At 42.7% G+C, this 19,215-nt stretch overlaps 1 protein-coding gene across 4 annotated transcripts in view; it reads left to right on the top strand.

The window, feature by feature from the left end:
- The window catches only part of MAP4K4 (mitogen-activated protein kinase kinase kinase kinase 4), a 239,111-nt gene extending 234,214 nt beyond the window's left edge, over nucleotides 1–4,897 (top strand). For all 4 annotated transcript variants that reach the window (XM_073351753.2, XM_073351762.2, XM_073351771.2 and 1 more), the window contains 2 exons: nucleotides 1,494–1,633; nucleotides 1,829–4,897. In XM_073351753.2, coding sequence (XP_073207854.1) covers nucleotides 1,494–1,633; nucleotides 1,829–1,912 — 224 coding nt within the window. In that variant the 3' untranslated portion in view covers nucleotides 1,913–4,897. The remainder of the gene's footprint in view (nucleotides 1–1,493; nucleotides 1,634–1,828) is intronic.
- The last annotated feature ends 14,318 nt before the right edge of the window (nucleotides 4,898–19,215 follow it).

Here is a 19,215-nt window from a genome sequence, read left to right as displayed (position 1 = left end):
TAACTGGAGGTTCTTTGAGATGTGTGGTCCCTGTCTGTATTCCACTGCCTGCCCTCCATCCCTTCTGCTTTGGATCCAGTTGGGTTGCAGGAAGAAGAACTGGAGGGGTGTTGACCCACACTGCCTTTTATGCTCTTGGATGGGAGTGCCGGGGCACTACTGCACGTTTGTGGGTCAATGGACACTGCTTTGAAGAATTTCCGGACTCAGGTGCATGACGCACGTGCGTAACCATGTGTGGAATACAGAGAGGGACTATGCATCTCAAAGAACCTCCAGTTACAGTAAGTCACCTCCATTTATCTTTGTTAGAGCTCATCAGAATAACACCTGGATTGTCTGTTGACCACGTTTTTTATAATGACAACTTTTTCTTCTTGAGATTTTACTACATCCCAGTAGTAATTATTGAACGACTACAAGAATTCTTTTCGTTCTGCTAATACGAAGCTCTTTAGCTAATGGAGATTAGAAGTGACATTCAAAGAAAAAACTGTCCTATTTTGCTTTTTTATGATGATGGAAAGGAGATCTACAGTCGCGCTTTGAAAACTATAGGGAAAGCTGTGTTATCCGGCACTTTACAAACCGGAAAGCTCTATAAATGGGCATTTTGGGAACAGGTGTGGGGTGTAGGCTCTGGGAGGGAGTTTGGATGCGGGAGGGGGCTCTGGGTTGGGATTTGGGGCACAGGAGGGGTTTCAGGGTGCTGGATCTGGGTGCTGCTCACCTCAGGCAGCTACCCGCAAGTGGAGGTGTGTCCGAAAACCCCTCCTGCGCCCCAATCCCCTGCCCCAGCCCCCTGCCACACCCAAATTCCCTCCCTCTTAGCTAACCGGAATTTTTGATTTACTGGCACCCCCACCCCCATTCACCCAACATGCCGGATATCAAAGCTTTTACTGTATTATGGACTCCTATAAAATATAGAGAATACCTTTCAAAGTAGTACAATTTTTCAGAATGGAAGAAACTTTTTTAAAAATATGCCAACTGTAAAATCAATTTGTTTTTGCTGAGAAATATAATTAGTGGAATTATAACACCACAAGAGACATAACTGAAACCTGGGCAGTTAAGAAGGGAAAGGATTTTACTCCATTTAAATCTTGAGTTCCGTTTTTTCATTATTGCCTACATCTAATTAACCCTATCTGCTGGCAACACTTAAGAGAAAAGCTCTGTGTAAAACTGAACACTCAACCCATTTCATTGAAAGTTGTGAAAGCTCCCATTTTCACTTTAGCCTTCCAATGAATATTGCAGCAAAAAAGGATACTTTTGGTAAAAAACAAACAAACAACAAAAATCCTTCTCTCTTTTTAAAAAAAAATAAAAATTAAACTGTTCTCACCTTCTTATGCATCATAAGGAATTTTTTTTTAAATAAAAAGGTAAGTGTTTTTTCTTTGCAAGCCACTTTTAAGACAGAGGGTTTTACAATTGCTGTCTGTTGCTTTTTCATACATGTTGGTTTTTGTTTGTTTCTATAGCATACATTCGATCCAATCAGATTATGGGCTGGGGAGAAAAGGCTATTGAGATACGATCAGTGGAAACTGGGCATTTGGATGGCGTGTTCATGCACAAAAGGGCACAAAGACTCAAGTTCTTATGTGAACGGAATGACAAGGTAGTCTTTTTTTTTTTGCTTGCAACTTTTTGCCTTCAGTTACACCATGTTCTCTAATTGCATTATAAATATCTTGAACATTAAAGCTTAACACAAATCTCTGCTTTCTTTCTTCTTCATCAGACTTCGGTGAGCAAGCAAATGATCTGAACACTTTGCTACCATCGTAAATAGTTTTTATCTCTTTCTTCACAGGTTTTCTTTGCCTCTGTGCGGTCTGGTGGAAGCAGTCAAGTTTATTTCATGACCCTAGGCAGGACTTCTCTTCTGAGCTGGTAGAAGCAGTGTGATTTGACAAGGGATTGCTGACATCCAGAGTCTTCGAGATCCTCATAACTTGGAATTATTAGTAACTGGAGTACAGACCTGCACTGATGCAAGCACTCCATGTGAATGTGTGTGCAGGCATCACTAGTGTTAGGTTTCTTTTTGTTTTTAAACTGAGGCTGCAATGCAGCTGGTGCTGTAAAGATACCATCGGGTGCTATAAGTCTTTGAGATTTGGGATCACACTAGAAAACAACAGGTCTTTCCCCCTCTTCTCCCCCCCCCCCCACCTCCTTCAGCTCCAGAATTCCTAGGCTTTGAATGACTCTGTTTGTTAGTGTGAAAAGAGAAAGGCTTATCATGAACATGTTGTTGATTTGGCAGGAGGCAGGCAAGAGAAGGTGACAAGTGGTGGTGAGAGACAGTCTTGCTGAAGCAGAGGGCAGATCTAATCTAGTAATGTTAACAATGTATTTAATTGACATTTCTTTTTTGTAATGTGACAATATATGGACAAAGAGGAAGGTGCAAGTTTTAAGAAGTTAATATTTATAAAATGTGAACGACACAGTGGCTAGGATAACTTCTTTCTTGGGGGTGGGGTGGGGGGTGGAATTCTTGGTTTTGGTTGGTTGGTTTTATTTTGGCCTGGCCAAGAGCTTAGTCATTTTTCTGTGTACCAGGTTTTGCCTGAAACATGTGCAGATGATAAAAAAATTTGTTCATTTTCTACAATGATTCTGTGTTAGGACAGAACTTGGTGATGTCACAGTATTAGCACTGCCTCAGTTAAAGGTTTAATTTTTGTTTAAACCTAGAAGTGCAACAACAGTTTTACCACAGTCTGCACTTGCAGAATGAGAAGAAGAAAAAATTCCAAACAGCGTATGTTTATTTTTTTGTGCCTACCTCATTGTTTTTAATGCATAAAAGAGGTGGTTTAGTTTATACGTTTTTAGAGGAAAAACCATTAATGTCTAATTTAATCTTAATACCAAAACTACCAGATGAAAGGTTTGACTGTTATTCTGTAGCAAGTTTCAGCAGAAGGGGAGAGTAGTCCATTGAGATGGTTGAAATAGCCTTATGGCAGTGAGACACTGACTAATGTAATTGCTTACTAAGTTGGAAATCAAACATTTTTACCAACTTCATCAGTAATGGAAGATTGATGAATTTAGCCTAAAACCAGAGGTTTCACTCTTCTAACATGTGGGCTTAGTAACAGACAGGTAACAATAACTAGTCTAGTTCTATAAACTGTTAAATGTTGTAGGAAACATTTTGGGGAGGTGATGTTTTTCTTTTCTAAGAATGCAATGCACTAAAACTATTTTAAGAATGTAGTTAATACTGCTTATTCATAAAACAGCATATACTTGTGTTTAGGTGTAAGATCCCAGCTCTGGCTCCCCCCCCCTTTTTTTTTTAAAAAAAAAAAGTCAGTTTTATTTTATGAATAAGTTTCTGACATTTGTAATAAATGTCTCAAGAGTAATAATATGTTTAATGGCTACATGTTCATTACTTGAGAAATCTTGAGTGTATAATAGTCTGTTGGTGATGTAATAATGCACAGTGTCATGATTCAACCATTTTTTTTTTGTTTTGTTTTGTTTTGGTGGGGTACTTTGTTGACAGCTGCCTTAAGCTGTTCATTCAGTGAACAGGCTCTCAGTGTTTCACAGTCTTTGTCTTTTGCTGTGCTTAATTTACTTTCATGGCATGACAGGTAGGGCTTTTTAAACATTCTTTAATCAAACAGATTGATTGTTCAAGTGACTGGTCACTTGATTGCTTTAACATTAACAGAACCAACTGGGCAAGTGTTTTGCTCAAGGAACCCTTTTGGCATCAACCCTGACTGCTGTAAATTCTTCTAATCTAATCAGCGTTTTTGCTGAAAGTTCTCCTTTGAACATCAGAAACAGTTTAAAAGGGAGCTGGTGTGTACACACACGTGTACACACACACATATATCAAGAAAGCCTTACATTTGCTGGAAAAAGAGTACTTAGAAATATTTTTTTAAATTGTTTGACTTTTGGATAGCACTGAAGGTCAAGGGTGGGGACCCATTTCTTCAGTATCTGTTACAATCAACCAGAAGAGCTATCAGTTCTCTGTACTATAATGAACTAAAGGGACTCTGAAGTCCAACATAATCATAGACAGGGATGTAATCACAAGATGGCCCTGTAGCATAATTAGCTGACACGGATCAGTTCAATGTCATTCTGCATGGTTTTAATACTTACAGTGCTGTGTGATTAAAATGGATTCAGTTCTTGTCCCCACCTCACACGCTACCTGGGAAATCAATACTGTACGTGAGAATGTTCCAGGGATTCCCCAGGTTACGGATATGTGCTTTTTCCTGAGGGAAACTTATTCACTGGAACTGCCAGATGGCAGCTTCTGCCTCCACAGAAGTGCCAAGGTGGCCAAACGACAAGTAAAAACAGTGTTACCAAACCACCACATATAGAACGTTGGACTCTTTAAACAGTGCTTTTGTCAGAGCAGGGAAAAAGCTCCTAGGTTTAGTTTTAAGCTTTAATAAGTAATAACTTCCTGTATCTTTGTCGAAGTAACCCTAACTGTATGACTGCAGTGTTTTATTTTTATCTTATGCACATGTTATGTTGGAGAAAATGTTTACAAAAATGGTTTTGTTACACTAATGTGCATCACATATTTATGGTTTATTTGAAAGTGATTTTTGTGGGGTTTTTTTTTTTAGTTTTTCATATTAGTAATAGTACACTTTTTGTGACTTATAACCCCAAACTCTGCTGATTATAAAGATGCTCAACAATAATACAATTGACAAACTGCATTAAAATGACTAATTATAGAGCTGCAAAGCAGGCTGGTGACAAGTAAACAGCCTTTTTTCTGCAGTGCTATCTAACTTGTCTTCTGTGTATTATGGATATTACTGTTCCCCCCCTTCCCCCCCCATTTTTCCTTAAATAAAGTCAAAATGACACCTACTATATGTGGAAAGTATTTTAAATATTTTTCTGCTCCTGGAGAACCAAGGTGTTTATTGCCTTATTCCACTGAAGGTGAGAAAAAGCAACGTTACCAAATTTCATGATTTTACTGCAAGTTCAGCAATATTTGGTATTTTTATTTAAGCCCCAGCTCCTGGAGCCAAATGATTTCTCCGCTTTCTTGTTTGTGGTTTTAATTTTTGGTCCTCGTGGTTGTGTTGAAAAGCTTTAAAATGTAAATCAGTGGCACCCAGAGGCTCGGAAAACAGAAGACACTCAAAGGAAACCTAAAATGGTGATGGTTTTTAAAATCTCGTGAAATCTCGTGATTTTGGGGGTTAGTATTTCTAAGCAAGTATGGTGAACTGAAATCTAGGGGCAGATCTCAGCAGGTATAGATGACGTAGCTCCATTGAAGTCCAGGCCTGCCAAGTGTAAGTAAGGGAGTAGTGGACAAAATTGGTACAGAGCTCCGACTTGCACTGCCTGGTCCTGGCCGTACCCTGTATGTGCTTCCCACCATGTGCTGTTTTCTTTCGATAGTGGGAAAATGCCTATTCTAAACAAGTTGACCTGTTAGTTAGGCTGCTGCTGAAACAGGAAGTCTGTGCTCACACAGCAGGCATGTGTTCTGGTTTCCCTCTCCTTTTGAGCTGTAGAAGCTAGCCATAGGTTGTAAATTAATAAAAAATATGTCTCTGCTTCTTTCATTTTATATAGACAGGAAAGGCTTCTGCAGATAGTTCAGACCCACAGATACCCCGTTCTCTTGATGTTAGAGTCCAACTGGTGTTAAATAACAACAAAAAGTAGCAGAAGCAATTAATTGCTAGCTAAACTCAAACTGACTCTTGCCTAATGCCTGAGCCAGAGCTACAGGATTTCCTCAGTGAAACTGGCAAGCCATCAAAGAAGAAAACAAGCATGTTCACCTTGAGGGCTTGTCTACATTAGAAAATCATATAATTTTAGAACATTTGCTAAAATGATGATAAACACAAGTTAGCACTCATCATAAGCAAAGACTGTCATATTTAATATTGGGGCAGCTGATTGTGGTTAATGCTAGTGATCAGATTTGATGTCCACATACTGAGTGTTAACAAAGGCAATGGAAAACATGGAAAGGCAGCATACTCCACAGGAAAAAAATTACACGATTGCAGTGGGGAAGACACAGGAAGAAGCCAACAAATCTTAAAAGCTGGGAGCCAAATATCATCCTTCTGTGTGGCTTGTGTATATGCAAATGGGCAAGTGGATCAGGCCCAAGGAAAATTGTTTTTTTGTGTGTGTGTGTGTGGGGGGGAGACTGCAACATAACAAAGGAAAACCAGGGTATTGAGTAATAACAATAAATTGCAGTTAGCCAGATAAAGTAAATGCTAAAAAACAAAAAAGCGGTTGAAAAAATAAAACCCATGCAAGCTTTAAACATTTACATTCAAGTTGAAAATAAATATGAAAGATATAAAAGCAAAGACCAGTTGGTAAACAGAAGATTCAAGTTAAAACTATGTAAATATAAAAACAAAACGAAAGGGTGGGAGATCTGGAGAAGGATGCTTGCTGTGGAATTAGGATTTTGTGGGAGCTGGGCAGGAGCAAACTTCAGTTTTGTAGACAGCTTCCTTTGTGGAGAGAGGCTGTTGGTATGTAGCGTGTCTTTGTTGGACTGGATTTTTGATAATTTGTCATGGATGCCTGGAGTCTGGGATGAGGACTCTCATGTTGGAATTTGAAGTGGAAAATTGACATAGTAATAAAAAAGATTCCGCAGAAATGGCACAAGTGCAAATGAAAGAAGCATACCTAGGGCAGGTAGAAGGTTTCTGCAGCACCTAGGGAAATGCATTTCTCCATTGTAAATTTAACACTGGATTCTGCAGAAAATTCTGCAGAAACCATGAGACCTTGCTTATAATGATGTGTGTTCCATTTCCACTTTTAGCATTTAACACAACACCAGCCCATTTTACTGTCAACTGTAGCGTCCATCTCTCTGTTACTGTGACTAACTCTACGATGGGTGCAGAACTTCCAGATCTCCTTGGCAAGCTGCCTCAAAATCACATGGGCACATTGCCATGCAGCGTTGTGAAGAAGAAACCAGTTTAATTCCAAATGGCTCGTTCAGTATTAGTTTTGAAGACTATCATAAGGAAAATGTTTTTCAAAACTAATCTTGTCTACTTATGGGTGGCTGCTTTTTTTCTTCTTTCATTCATTTTTTTAGTCCCAGAAGTTAAATGGTTAGAATACTTGTTTGACAACTTGAGAAGAATATCTCAATTGCCAGAATGTAAGCTCCAGGCAGTGGGGATTATTCTCCCTGCTCATCTAAAGAAAACAATACAATACATGTCTGGGATGAAAGTTCAAAGAGCAGCTTTTTCAGAATAGCTGTGAGAACTGGTGGAGCAAGGATGCATCCCAGTACATACACACCTTCGGTGGAGCTCTGGCATCCAGATGATGATGATAATTTTCAGCCCAGGATCACACGTTAGATCTTAAAATGTAGAACCCCTTTTTATTTTAAAAACATCAATGCAACGTTCTGAGGTGACATAAAAGAAGGATTTAAAACTGAGTGCATTGATATTGCTGTGAATGGGAAATAGGTGATACTGCTGTAGAGGCCACATATCACAGAATTAGGAGAGGGGAAGGGTAGCTTCAATCTCAGTTTTCTTTGTGGTCTTGTCACTTAGCAATATCACAAAGAATGCTACTCTGTGGGAGTCACTTTCTGTGTGAAGTTCTGCCTTGGCTAACAATTCCTGAAGAGGTTTTAGAAGGGTAGCTGTGTTAGTCTGTATCAGCAAAAACAACGAGGAGTACTTGTGGCACCTTAGAGACTAACAAATTTATTTGAGCATAAGCTTTCGTGGGCTAAAACCCACTTCATCAGATGCATGGAGTAGAAAATACAGTAGGAACATATATATAGCAGTACATGAAAAGATGGGAGTTGCCTTACCAAGTGTGGGGTCGAGACAATTCAATTAAAGTGGGATATTATCAACAGGATGAAAAATCACTTTTGTAGTGGTAATCAGGGTGGCTCATTTCAAACTGTTAATAAAAAGGTGTGAGTAACAGTAGGGGGAAATTAGCATGGGGAAGTTTAGATTTTTTTAGTTCTTGTGGTGACCCATCCACTCCTAGTCTTTATTCAGGCCTAATTTGATGGTGTCCAGTTTGCAAATTAATTCCAGTTCTGCAGAATTTCCCCGTGCTGCATGGCAGGGGTTTTTCCTCCATTGAACTGAAAAAGGAAATTGGGTTTAACATTTCACACAGAGGCTATTGTGGTTCTACAGGGTAAATAGTATGTGACATGGGAAAGCTAATCTAATTTCTTCCAACTGTGCTTTATGCCACTCACACTTTACTTATCCTCTCTGTGAAATGCTGTTTCACAACTTCATGCTTGTCATTCGGCATAATTTGTCAATTAAAAAGGGATTTTGGCGCATTCGGTTTAAATTTAATTTCATATTTGTATATATTAAATAACCTTTGCCCACACCGGGTTACCCGTGTTTCAGTGTTTTCAGTACTCTGAAACAAACACAAAAAAGTAAGGGGATTTCGTAGTATTTTACACTTAGCCTTTTATCTCAAAGTGTTTACAACAATTCTCAGGAGAACCCTGTGAGGAATGATTGATAAGATTCCAGTTTTTGAAATAGGGGGCGTGGAAGCACAGATGAGGGTAAGTGATTTGCCCCAGGTCTCCCAGGGAGTCAGTGGCAGAGTCCGCAATAAAACAGAATTTCAGATAGTCCAGCACTCTAACCACTAACTGAAACTACCTCCTCAGGATGGCAGACTAGCCATTACATGAAACACTGAGTCTTTCCACTAGCAAGAAATTCACCAATCACTAGCATTTTGGCTTATTCAGACTAAAAAATATTTGCAAATTTAGATCTGGTCAGAAAAGGAAGCAGACGTGGGAATTCATCATTGTTATAAAGGGAAATTTTAATATTTTGTTGAAATTTGATTTTTCCAATAATTTGACCAGCCCTTAGTAAAATGCAATTTTTTTTATTTTATTAATGTAATTTTCATGTCAGTCCCTTGCTGACTCAGTTCCCAGGTGCTGGAATCAGTCTGACTCATTAACTCTGTGTGTGAACAACATCCAGGGTTTGAGTGCTTGCATGTATTTATGGTGAGGACTATCTAAATTTGACACAACCTACAATCTGCTTAAGTGGCTTGCTAAAGTAGTCAAATACTGGCAGAGTTGTGAACAGAACACCCCCAGGTTCTGATTCAGAGTCGCCTGATCTGAGCTCCTCCTCGTTCTAGGCAGGGCTCATAGCCTGTTAGGGTTGCCTGACTTCCCATGTCTGACTTCAGGTAGGGTTGCCAACTTTCTAATTGCAGAAAACCAAACACCCCTGCTTCACTCCTCTGAGGCCCCGCTCCCAATCACTCCATCTCCCCTCCCTCTGTCACTTGCTCTCCCTCACCCTCACTCACTCATTTCACCAGGCTGAAGCAGGGGGTTTGGGTGTGGGAGGGGGTGAGGGCTCCGGCTGGGGGTGCAGGATCTGGGGTTGGGCCAGGGATGAGGGGTTGGGGTATAGGAGGGGGTGCGGTGTGTGTTTCGGGTGGCACTTACCTGTGGTGGCTCCTGGAAGCGGTGACATGTCCTCTGGCTCCTAGGCAGAGGTGCAGCCAATGGGAGCTGCGGAGTCCGCACTTGAGGCTGGGGCAGCACGTGTAGCCCCCCTGGCCAGCCATGCACCTAGGGGCCGCAGGGATATGCCAGCTGCTTCTGGGAGCCGCATGGAGCCAGGGCAGGCAGGGAGCCTGCGTTAGACCCAGGGTCCTGCTGCGCCACCAACCAGACTTTTTTACGTCATGGTCAGCAGTGCTGACTGAAGCCACCAGGGTTCCTTTTTGACCCAGCATTCCAGTTGAAAACTGGATGCCTCAGGCTGGGGTTTTGGGGAAAATTTCAGCCAAAGTGGTGCAGCTGTTTCAAAGAATAAAGCTAGGGGGAAACACATTGTTTTGTCCATATTAAATTCCTGAAACCATGTCTTTAAAATGATCTAGTGCCCTTGGTACTTGGGGCAGAGACTTGAAATTTGGCCATGGGCAGGGAGGATTGGCCTTTGCGTTAGGAATGTGCCTTTTGCTATCACTGTGGTAATCTGCCCATATTGGCCAAGTTATAGGCCTTTGAAATATCCCTGTTCACACATAGAATCATAGGACTGGAAAGGACCTTGAGAGGTCATCTAGTCCAGGGTCCTGCACTCAGGGCAGGTCTAAGTATTATCTAGACCATCCCTGACAGGTGTTTGTCTAACCTGCTCCTAAAAATCTCCAATGATGGAGATTCCACAGCCTCCCTAGGCAATTTATTCCAGTGCTTCACCACCCTGACAGTTAGGAGTTTTTCCTGATGTCCAACCTAAACCTTCCTGGCTGCAATTTAAGCCCATTGCTTCTTGTCCTATCCCCAGAGGTGAAGAAGAACAATTCTTCTCCCTCCTCCTTGTAACAACCTTTTATGTACTTGAAAACTGTTATGTCCCCCCTGTCTTCTCTTTTCCAGACTTAACAAACCCAATTTTTTCAGTCTTCCCTCATAAGTCAGGTTTTCTAGACCGTTAATCATTTTTGTTGCCCTTCTGTGGATTTTCTCCAATTTGTCCACATCTTTCCTGAAATATGGCACCCAGAACTGGGCACAATACTCCAGATGAGGCCTAATGAATGCGAAGCAGAGCGGAAGGATTACTTCTTATATCTTGCCTACAACATTCCTGCTAATACACCCCCAAATGATGATCGCTTTTTTTGCAACAGTGTTACACTGTTGACTCATATTTAACTTGTGGTCAACTATGACCCCCCAGATCCCTTTCTGCAGATCTCCTTCCTAGGCACTCATTTCCCATTTTGTATGTGTGCAACTGATGGTTCCTTCCTAAGTGGAGTACTTTGTATTTGTCCTTATTGAATTTCATCCTATTTACTTCAGACCATTTCTCCAGTTTGTCCAGATCATTTTGAATTTTAATCCTATCTTACAAAGCACTTGCAACCCCTCCCAGCCTGGTGTCATCTGCAAACTTTATAAGTGTACTCTCTACCATTATCTAAATCATTGATGAAGATATTGAACAGAACCGGACGAAGGACTGATTCCTTCAGGACCCCACTCAATATGCCCTTCCAGCATAACTGTGAATCACTGATAACTACTCTCTGGGAATGGTTTTCCAACCAGTTTTGCACCCACCTTAAAGTAGCTCCATCTAGGTTGCATTTCCCTAGTTTGTTTATGAGAAGGTCACGCGAGACCGTATCAAACGCTTTACTAAAGTCAAGATATACCATGTCTACCACCCCCCCCCCCCCCGTCCACAAGGCTTGTTACCCTATCAAAGAAAGCTATCAGGTTGGTTTGACACAATTTGTTCTTTATAAATCCATGCTGACTGTTACTTATCACCTTATTCTAGATGTTTGCAAATTGATTAATTATTTGCTCCATTATCTTTACGGTTACAGAAGTTAAGCTCACTGGTCTGTAATTCCCTGGGTTGTCCAGTCTTCTGGAATCTCTCCTGTCTTCCATGACTGATTTTTCAAAGATAATCGCTAATGGCTCAGATATCTCCTCAGTCAGCTCCTTGAGTATTCTAGGATGCATTTCATCAGGATCTGGTGTCTTGAAGACATCTAATTTATCTAAGTAATTTGTAACTTGTTCTTCCCTGTTTTAGCCTCTGATCTTACCTCATTTTCACTGGCATTCACTATGTTAGACATCAAATCACCACCAACCTTCTTGATGAAAACCGAAGCAAAGAAGTCATTAAGCACCTCTGCCATTTCAACATTTTTCTGATGTTCTCACCCCCCCCCCATTGAGTAACCGACCTACCCTGCCCTTGGTCTTCCTCTTGCTTTTAATGTATTTGTAGAATACATTTCTTAGTTACCCTTTATGTCTCTAGCTAGTTTGATCTCGTTTTTGCCTTGGCCTTTTTAATTTTGTCCCTACATACTTGTGTGATTTGTTTATATTCACCCTTTGTAATTTGACCTAGTTTCCACTTTTTGTAGGACTTTTTTTTTTTTTTTTAAAGATCATTGAAGATCTCCTGGTTAAGCCAGAGTAGTCTCTTGCCATACTTCCTATCTTTCCTATGCAGTTGGATAGTTTGCTCTTGTGCCCTTAATAAGTTTCCCCTTAGACTTGCTTCCCATGGGATCTTACCTACCAACTCCCTGAGTTTTCTAAAGTCTGCCTCCTTCATTATCTTTATTTGCTGTTCTCCCTCCTACCGTTCCTTAGATTTATGAACTCTACCATTTCATGATCACTTTCAAAATGTCAACCAGTTCTTCCCTATTTGTCAAAATCAAATCTAGAACAGAATCTCCCTTAGTAGCTTTCTCCACCTTCTGAAATAAAAATAGTCTCCAATACCAATACATTCCCAGAACTTGTTGGATAATCTGTGCCCTGCTGTGTTATTTTCCCAATGGATGTCTGAGTAGCTGAAGTCCCCCATCACCACCAAGTCCTACTTTGGATGATTTTGTTAGTTGTTTAAAAAAAGCCTCATCCACCTCTTCTTCCCTGTTAAGTGGCCTATAGTAGATCCCTACCATGACATCACCCTTTTATCCTTACCCAGAGACTTTCAACAAGTCTGTCTCCTATTTCCATCTGAACCTCAGTTCAAGTGTACACATTTTTAATATATAAGACATCTCCTCCCTTTTTTCCCTTGCCTGTCCTTCCTGAGCAAGCTGTACCCTTCTATACCAATATTCCAGTCATTTGTATTCCACCAAGTCTGACTGTGATGCCAACCATGTCATAGTTGTGTTTATGTACGAGCATTTCAAGTTCTTCTTGTTTATTCTCCATACTTCTTGCATTAGTATTCAGACATCTAAGATATTGATTTGATTCTCCCCCCCAACCAGTTCTGTCTTCTCTCCTTTATCCCTCCTATAACAGCCCATGCTCCCCCCAAATTCCAACCTTTCTCCCAGGTCTCCACAGGTAAGTCGAAAACATGGGCGTTGGTCACCTGCCCCCTTCTAAACTAGTTTAAAGCCCTCCTCACTAGGTTAGCCAGTCTGTATCCAAATATGCTCTTTCTCAATAGGTGGACCCCATCTCTGCTTAGCAGTCCTGCTTCTTGGAACAGCATCCCATGGTCAAGGAAGCTAAAGGCCTCCTGGCAACGCAATCCTTGCAGCCAGGCATTCACCACCAGGATGCATCTGTCTCTGCCTGGGCCTCTACCCTTGACCGGAAGGATCGAAGAGAACAGCACCTGCACTCCCAACTCCTTCACCCATGCTCCCAGAGCCCTGTAGTCACTTCTGATCTGCAGAGGGTCATACCTTGCAGCATCATTAGTGCCCACATGGATGAGTAGCAGAGGTAGTAATCAGAGGGCTGGATGTTCATTGACAATCCCTCTGTATTGTCTCAGATATGGGCCCCTGGCAGGCAGCATACTTACATGCGCAGTTGAGAGTTGCTAGATCTTGGCAACCAAAAACTTCCAGGATTCTGTCCTCATGGAGCACGCTTGAGCCTTTCAGCTCCTGTTGCTGACCAGACTGCGCATGCACCATTCACATAGCGCAACTCAAGATGCTTTATGCCCTCACAGCTCCTACGTGTGACCAGACTAGGCAAGTGCCATCCCCACACAGTGACTGAGCATGCTCCAGCCGTGTCTACAGGGGCTCAGAAAGATTTCCCCTGTAATCTCTGGTGCCAGTTGCTCTCTTTTGTGGTGGGGCTGGCACCAGGGAGCTTATCCCTTCAGTGTTCTCAGTGACCCCCTGCTGGCGTGCAGGCAGCATGGAGGAGGAAGGTGTCTATTTTGAATGCAGAGGGCACAAAAGGTGGACCTGGGGGAAAGGAGTAGATCAAGATGAGAAGTCTGGTGAGACTGGGACTAAAGTGGAGGAGAGAAGAGATACGGTGACTGGCAATTGAAGGGGGAGACTGGAACTGGGAGTCCGTAAGGGAAATGGGGAAGAGTAATGGGAGCCAGTTGGTTGGGAGAGTGGGGTGGACAGTGAGATCAGACAAGGAGCTGGAGGGGACTGCGGCTGCACAAGGAGACAGCCCAGGAAGCCGTGGGCTGGGGAAGGCAGGGGGAGGAGAGAGAGAACTGACAAGGTGCAAGGATGCGGGGGTTGGGGCCGACGACTGGGAGAAGGCTGATATTGGTGAAAAACACAGGAAAGGAGATTGGGACTCGGACATCAGGCCCAGAACAGGAGACTAGGACTGGCTGGGCAAGGAGACTGAGATGAGAAGCTTCAGGAGTAGAGATTGGGTTTGGGTTAGGCAAGTAGAATGGGACTAGGACAAGAAATCGGGTTGTGGGGTAGAGATAGGACTGGAACAGGGAAAGGTTGGAAGAGACAGGGCAGAAGGGATCAAATTTGGAGGGGAACAGGCATAAGAGCTTTCCCACCAGAGTAAAGACCCCTCCAGAGCCTTGAATGGAACCCAAGATTCCTGAGTTTCACCATTCCTCTGCTGTCCTCAAATATCTGCGATACCTTTTGGCAAAGCGTGTCTCTCCCTCCCACCCCTGGGCTGGTCCAGATACTGGACGCCAGCCTACTATTGCTGTCAGTTATTCCATTAGCTCCACTGGCAGAGGGTCTGATGATGACCCTAGTGGGTCATATGATGATACATGATGGAATCTGGGGTTTTTTTGTTTCCTTTTTAAAAAAGTCTAGAAAATTACACACCAACAAAAACTATGTTAAAAGAACATCAAGGTTGCAAAGTTAAGCACTTGAAAATTCAGAAATGCCTGTGCAGCTTTAACTCTGCCCTCTTGGGCATGTGCATTATGGTAACAGTCTTGAAGTACATGATCACATACTACTTTTTTCCCCATCAGACCCCTGCCTCCAGTGCACGGGCCGGACCTGCTTTGGGGATGGACCAGAGTTGTGTAGCAAAGGAGGCTGTTGTCCTTTTGACTCCTGCCTTATTTGTTGCAGAATGTTGAAGGGGTGTAGTAAATGCAGGGGGCTGCAAGAAAAACAGAAGGATCTTGTGGTCAAGACAGCTGAATTCTGACCTGGATCCTATTTCTACCCCTGACAGAGAGTTTCTGTGTGATTCTAAGCAAGTCGCTTCAACCAGCTTTTCACAGATGGTCACTAATTGTGCGTTCTTCATTTTCTGGGTGCCTGACATGAGGCTCTGGAACCTAATCTGTAGAAGTGCTGAGCACTCACAACTGCAACTGAAGTCAGTGGGATTTGTGCTTGAATATATAAAGTGCTGCAGGGGCTAAGTACTCTGAAAAAAATGGTCTACGTGTCCCCAGGGGGGCACCCCAAATTAGTGGATACTCCATCTCTCTGCCCCGTTTCCCACCTCTAGAATGGGGATGATAATATCCCCTCATCTCACAGGGACGTTATGAGATAAATGAATGTTTGTGAAGCAGTCGGATACGGTGGTGGTGAATGCTATAGAAAAACCCATGGATAAATTAATAATTCTGTCTTCAGACCATGGTTTGAATAGTGTGCAATAAGTAAGGCCTACGGCTGTGTGCTGAGTAATGAGGATAAAACAAAATATTGAATAGCTGCTTCCTAAGTGAGTATCCTCTATTTTGTGCACTGAAGGAGACAGGAACTTGTGGGAAAAATAGTCTGGCATCATGTAGATGATCATAATGCACATGCCCAAAGGGAGTTGAATTAAGGTTGCACGGGCAACCTGAATTCTGGCATTTCCTAATTTGAGTATTTGACTTTGCAACCTTAACAATGTTCTTTGAACATAGGCGTTCATGCCTGCAGTATGTTAAAAAGAGATTATACCTGGTTTCTGGATTTTAGTTATTTGGCATTTTATTAATTTTTAAATTAAGGAATCACTTCCCAGTTGTAGGTGTGGATTCAGCAACGCACTTAGGCATGTATTTAACTTCAACCACATGTACAATTCCATCCCTATTCAGCTAAACACTTTAATTATGTTTTTAAATCCAAATGACCTTAATGGGACTTCAGCATATTTGTGTTGTGCTGAATCTAGACCTTAAAGAGGAGCCATGCTGACAACTGTGGTATGTGCAGCGTTTGTTTGGAAGGGATAAAGATGTTGGCATTTGCAAAAATTGCGCAAAAGTGTAAAAGCTTGTATCCTACTTAAAGACACAAAAATGAAGAATTCTAAGAGATCTAAAACTCCCTTTGTAGACTTCCTGCAGATACTCATAAGAACTTTCCCTGATGTTCCTGTAGTGAAATCAACTGACTCTGAAAAATAAAAGGAAAGGGAGCAACGTGGAATGTTAAGTACATAAGTACAGATTGACATTTGTGATGAATCTACCAGATATCAGCAACCAGACTGAGGAGAATAAATTATTTTAGGGCATAAAGAATCAGTTATGGATAATTAAGCTGTAATTATCATCACTGCAGCTTGCCGATATATTTTTTTATTCTCTTCTGATTGTTTTAAGAAGTAGTAATAATTGTTTTAACTATTGTACTTGGATAAAACAACAAAATGACCTAGCACTTTGTAAGATCTCAGAGTGGGAATGATTCCCATTCTGCAGACGTAGAAACTGCACTGAGTTTTGAAGTGACTTGTCCAAGATCATCTTAGCATATTCCTAACGTGCTGCAGGTAGCACGTGACCAGGATTCATCATGGTATTTGGTCCACTGGTTGGAACATTAGCTTGCCCGGCCCAGCCTGGGTACTGACAGGGAGTGAGACGTGAACGCTGATCCATGCCCTCCCTTGTCCAAGATCACACAACTGATCACTGGCTCATGATTGAAACCCCAATTCAGCAAGGTACTTAAGTCCATGTCTAACTTTAATGAGGTGAGCAGAACCATTTACTTCAATAGAATTACTTACATGCTTGAACGTAGCCACTTGCTTACAAATCTTGCTAAACTGGAGCCTTATTTATAATATACCAAGTGCTAGTTAAGGCAGAGGGCCTGATTCACTATGCCTTGCATCCTTTCAGTAGTGCCAAGGGTGTATAAAATACAGTAAAAGCTGTTTTATCCAGCACTTCACCAACCAGACAGCTTTATAAACCAGCATTTCTGATCTTCATTGAAATTCCGTTTATAGTCTGGTTGGCATGGGGCCTGCAGGGGGTTGGGGTGCGGAAGAGGGTATGGAGCACAGGCTCTGGGAAGGAGTTTGGGTGCAGGATGGGGCACGGGGCAGCGGGTTGGGGTGCAGGGTGCTGGATCCGGGGGCGGGCAGCTCCCCGCAAGCAGCGACCTGTCCCAGCTGCTCCTAGGCAGAGGCATAGCAGGCAGCTCTGCGTACTGCCTCTGTCCACAGGCACCGCCCCCACAACTCCTATTGGCCATGGTTCCCGGCCAATGGGAGATGCAGAGCTAGCACTTGGGGCAGCATGGGAACAGCATGCAGAGCTCCCTCCTGCACCCAAACTCCCTTCCTCTTAGTTAACCGGCATTTTTCACTTACTGGTACCTCCCACTCCCCAACATGCTGGATAAAACAACTTTTACTGTACTAACTGTCATTTGGTAGCAATTTACTTCCTCTTTTCCCAGATGTAAGTGCCCATGTTAGGGGCAAAGCAGTAGAAAACTAGACCTGGGATGTGCAGTGGCTAGAGCAAATGACTGGGGAAATTGGGTTCTAGCCCCTATTTTGGCACTGACTTAATGGCCCGTGGATTATAATACAGTAGTTTCCGCTTATTTGCAACTCCTCAGTTGCCAGCAAAAAGTTGCCTTTATCCAGCAGTTGCCAATAAGTGGAAGGCAGGTTTGTGGGGCTGCAGCCAGGGAAGGAGGCCCTGGGATGTGACTTTCCTGCTTCAGCCCTGCAAACCTGCCTGTGGACAGGGCAGCTGTGGGGGGAGGTACCATGCAGCTCCACAAGGCCCAGCATACCCTTCCTACTGCTGTCATGCCCATAACCTCCCCTCTCAGCCTGCAGCACAGGACTCCGGCAGGGGCTTCCCTTGTCGGTGGGGATGTGGGCCCCTCAGTCCTTACCTTCTGTGTGGTCCCTGGATGTAGCCAGGGGAGGAAGCTCTGGGACATGCCAGCATCTGCTGCAGGTGGGTTTGCAGGCCTGCAGCTAGGGAAAGCATGTCCCAGAGCTTCCTCCCCTGGTTGCAGCCTCGCAAATCTGTCTGTGGCCAGGGCCTTTCTTCCAAAAAGAGTTCTCAATAAGTGGCGTGCCGGTGCCAATGTCCGACATTAAAGCCAATAAGACACGATTGGTTCCCAGCAAAATATTCCTATTAACCAGAAGTTGTTCATATCAGGGTTGCTATGAAGCTGCATCCACTGCATGGATTTTTGGTTTCTCAATACACTTGTCAAGATTGTACGCTTTTTGATGCAGGGGCTGTCATTTATTATGTTTGCATGACCTTGTTGCCAAGAAGCTAATGGCATTTTGGGTTGTATAAATAGGAGCATTGCCAGCAGATCGAGGGACGTGATCGTTCCCCTCTATTCGGCATTGGTGAGGCCTCATCTGGAGTACTGTGTCCAGTTTTGGACCCCACATTACAAGAAGGATGTGGAAAAATTGGAAAGAGTCCAGCAGAGGGCAACAACAATGATTAGGGGGCTGGAGCACATGATTTATGAAGAGAGGCTGAGGGAACTGGGATTATTTAGTCTGCGGAAGAGAAGAATGAGGGGGGATTTGATAGCTGCCTTCAACTACCTGAAAGGAGGTTCCAAACAGGATGGATCTAGACTTCTCAGTGGTATCAGATGACAGAACAAGGAGTAATGGTCTCAAGTTGCAGTGGGGGAGATTTAGTTGGATATTAGGAAAAACTTTTTCACTAGGAAGGTGGTGAAGCACTGGAATGGGTTACCTAGGGAGGTGGTGGAATCTCCTTCCTTTGAGGTTTTTAAGGTCAAGCTTGACAAAGCCCTGGCTGGGATGATTTAGTTGGTGTTGGCCCTGCTATGAGCAGGGGGTTGGATTAGTTGACCACCTGAGGTCCCTTCCAACCCTGATATTCTATGATATCTAGCACAGTGGTTCTCAACCAGGGATATGCATACCTCTGGGGGTACACAGAGGTCTTTGAGGGGAGGGGTACATCAACTCATCTAGATATTTGCCTAGTTTTACAATAGGCTACATAAAAGTAATTAGTAAAATCGGTACAAACTAAAGTGTCATACAGAAAATGACTTGCTTGTACTGCTCTATATACTATATACTGACATGAAAGTGCAATATATATATATTCCAATTGATTTATTTTATAA

This window comes from Lepidochelys kempii, chromosome 1 (assembly GCF_965140285.1).
Source record: "Lepidochelys kempii isolate rLepKem1 chromosome 1, rLepKem1.hap1, whole genome shotgun sequence".
Lineage (NCBI taxonomy): Eukaryota > Metazoa > Chordata > Testudines > Cheloniidae > Lepidochelys > Lepidochelys kempii.
Note: the sequence above shows the minus strand (reverse complement) of the source record. Positions and strands in the feature narration are given on the sequence as shown.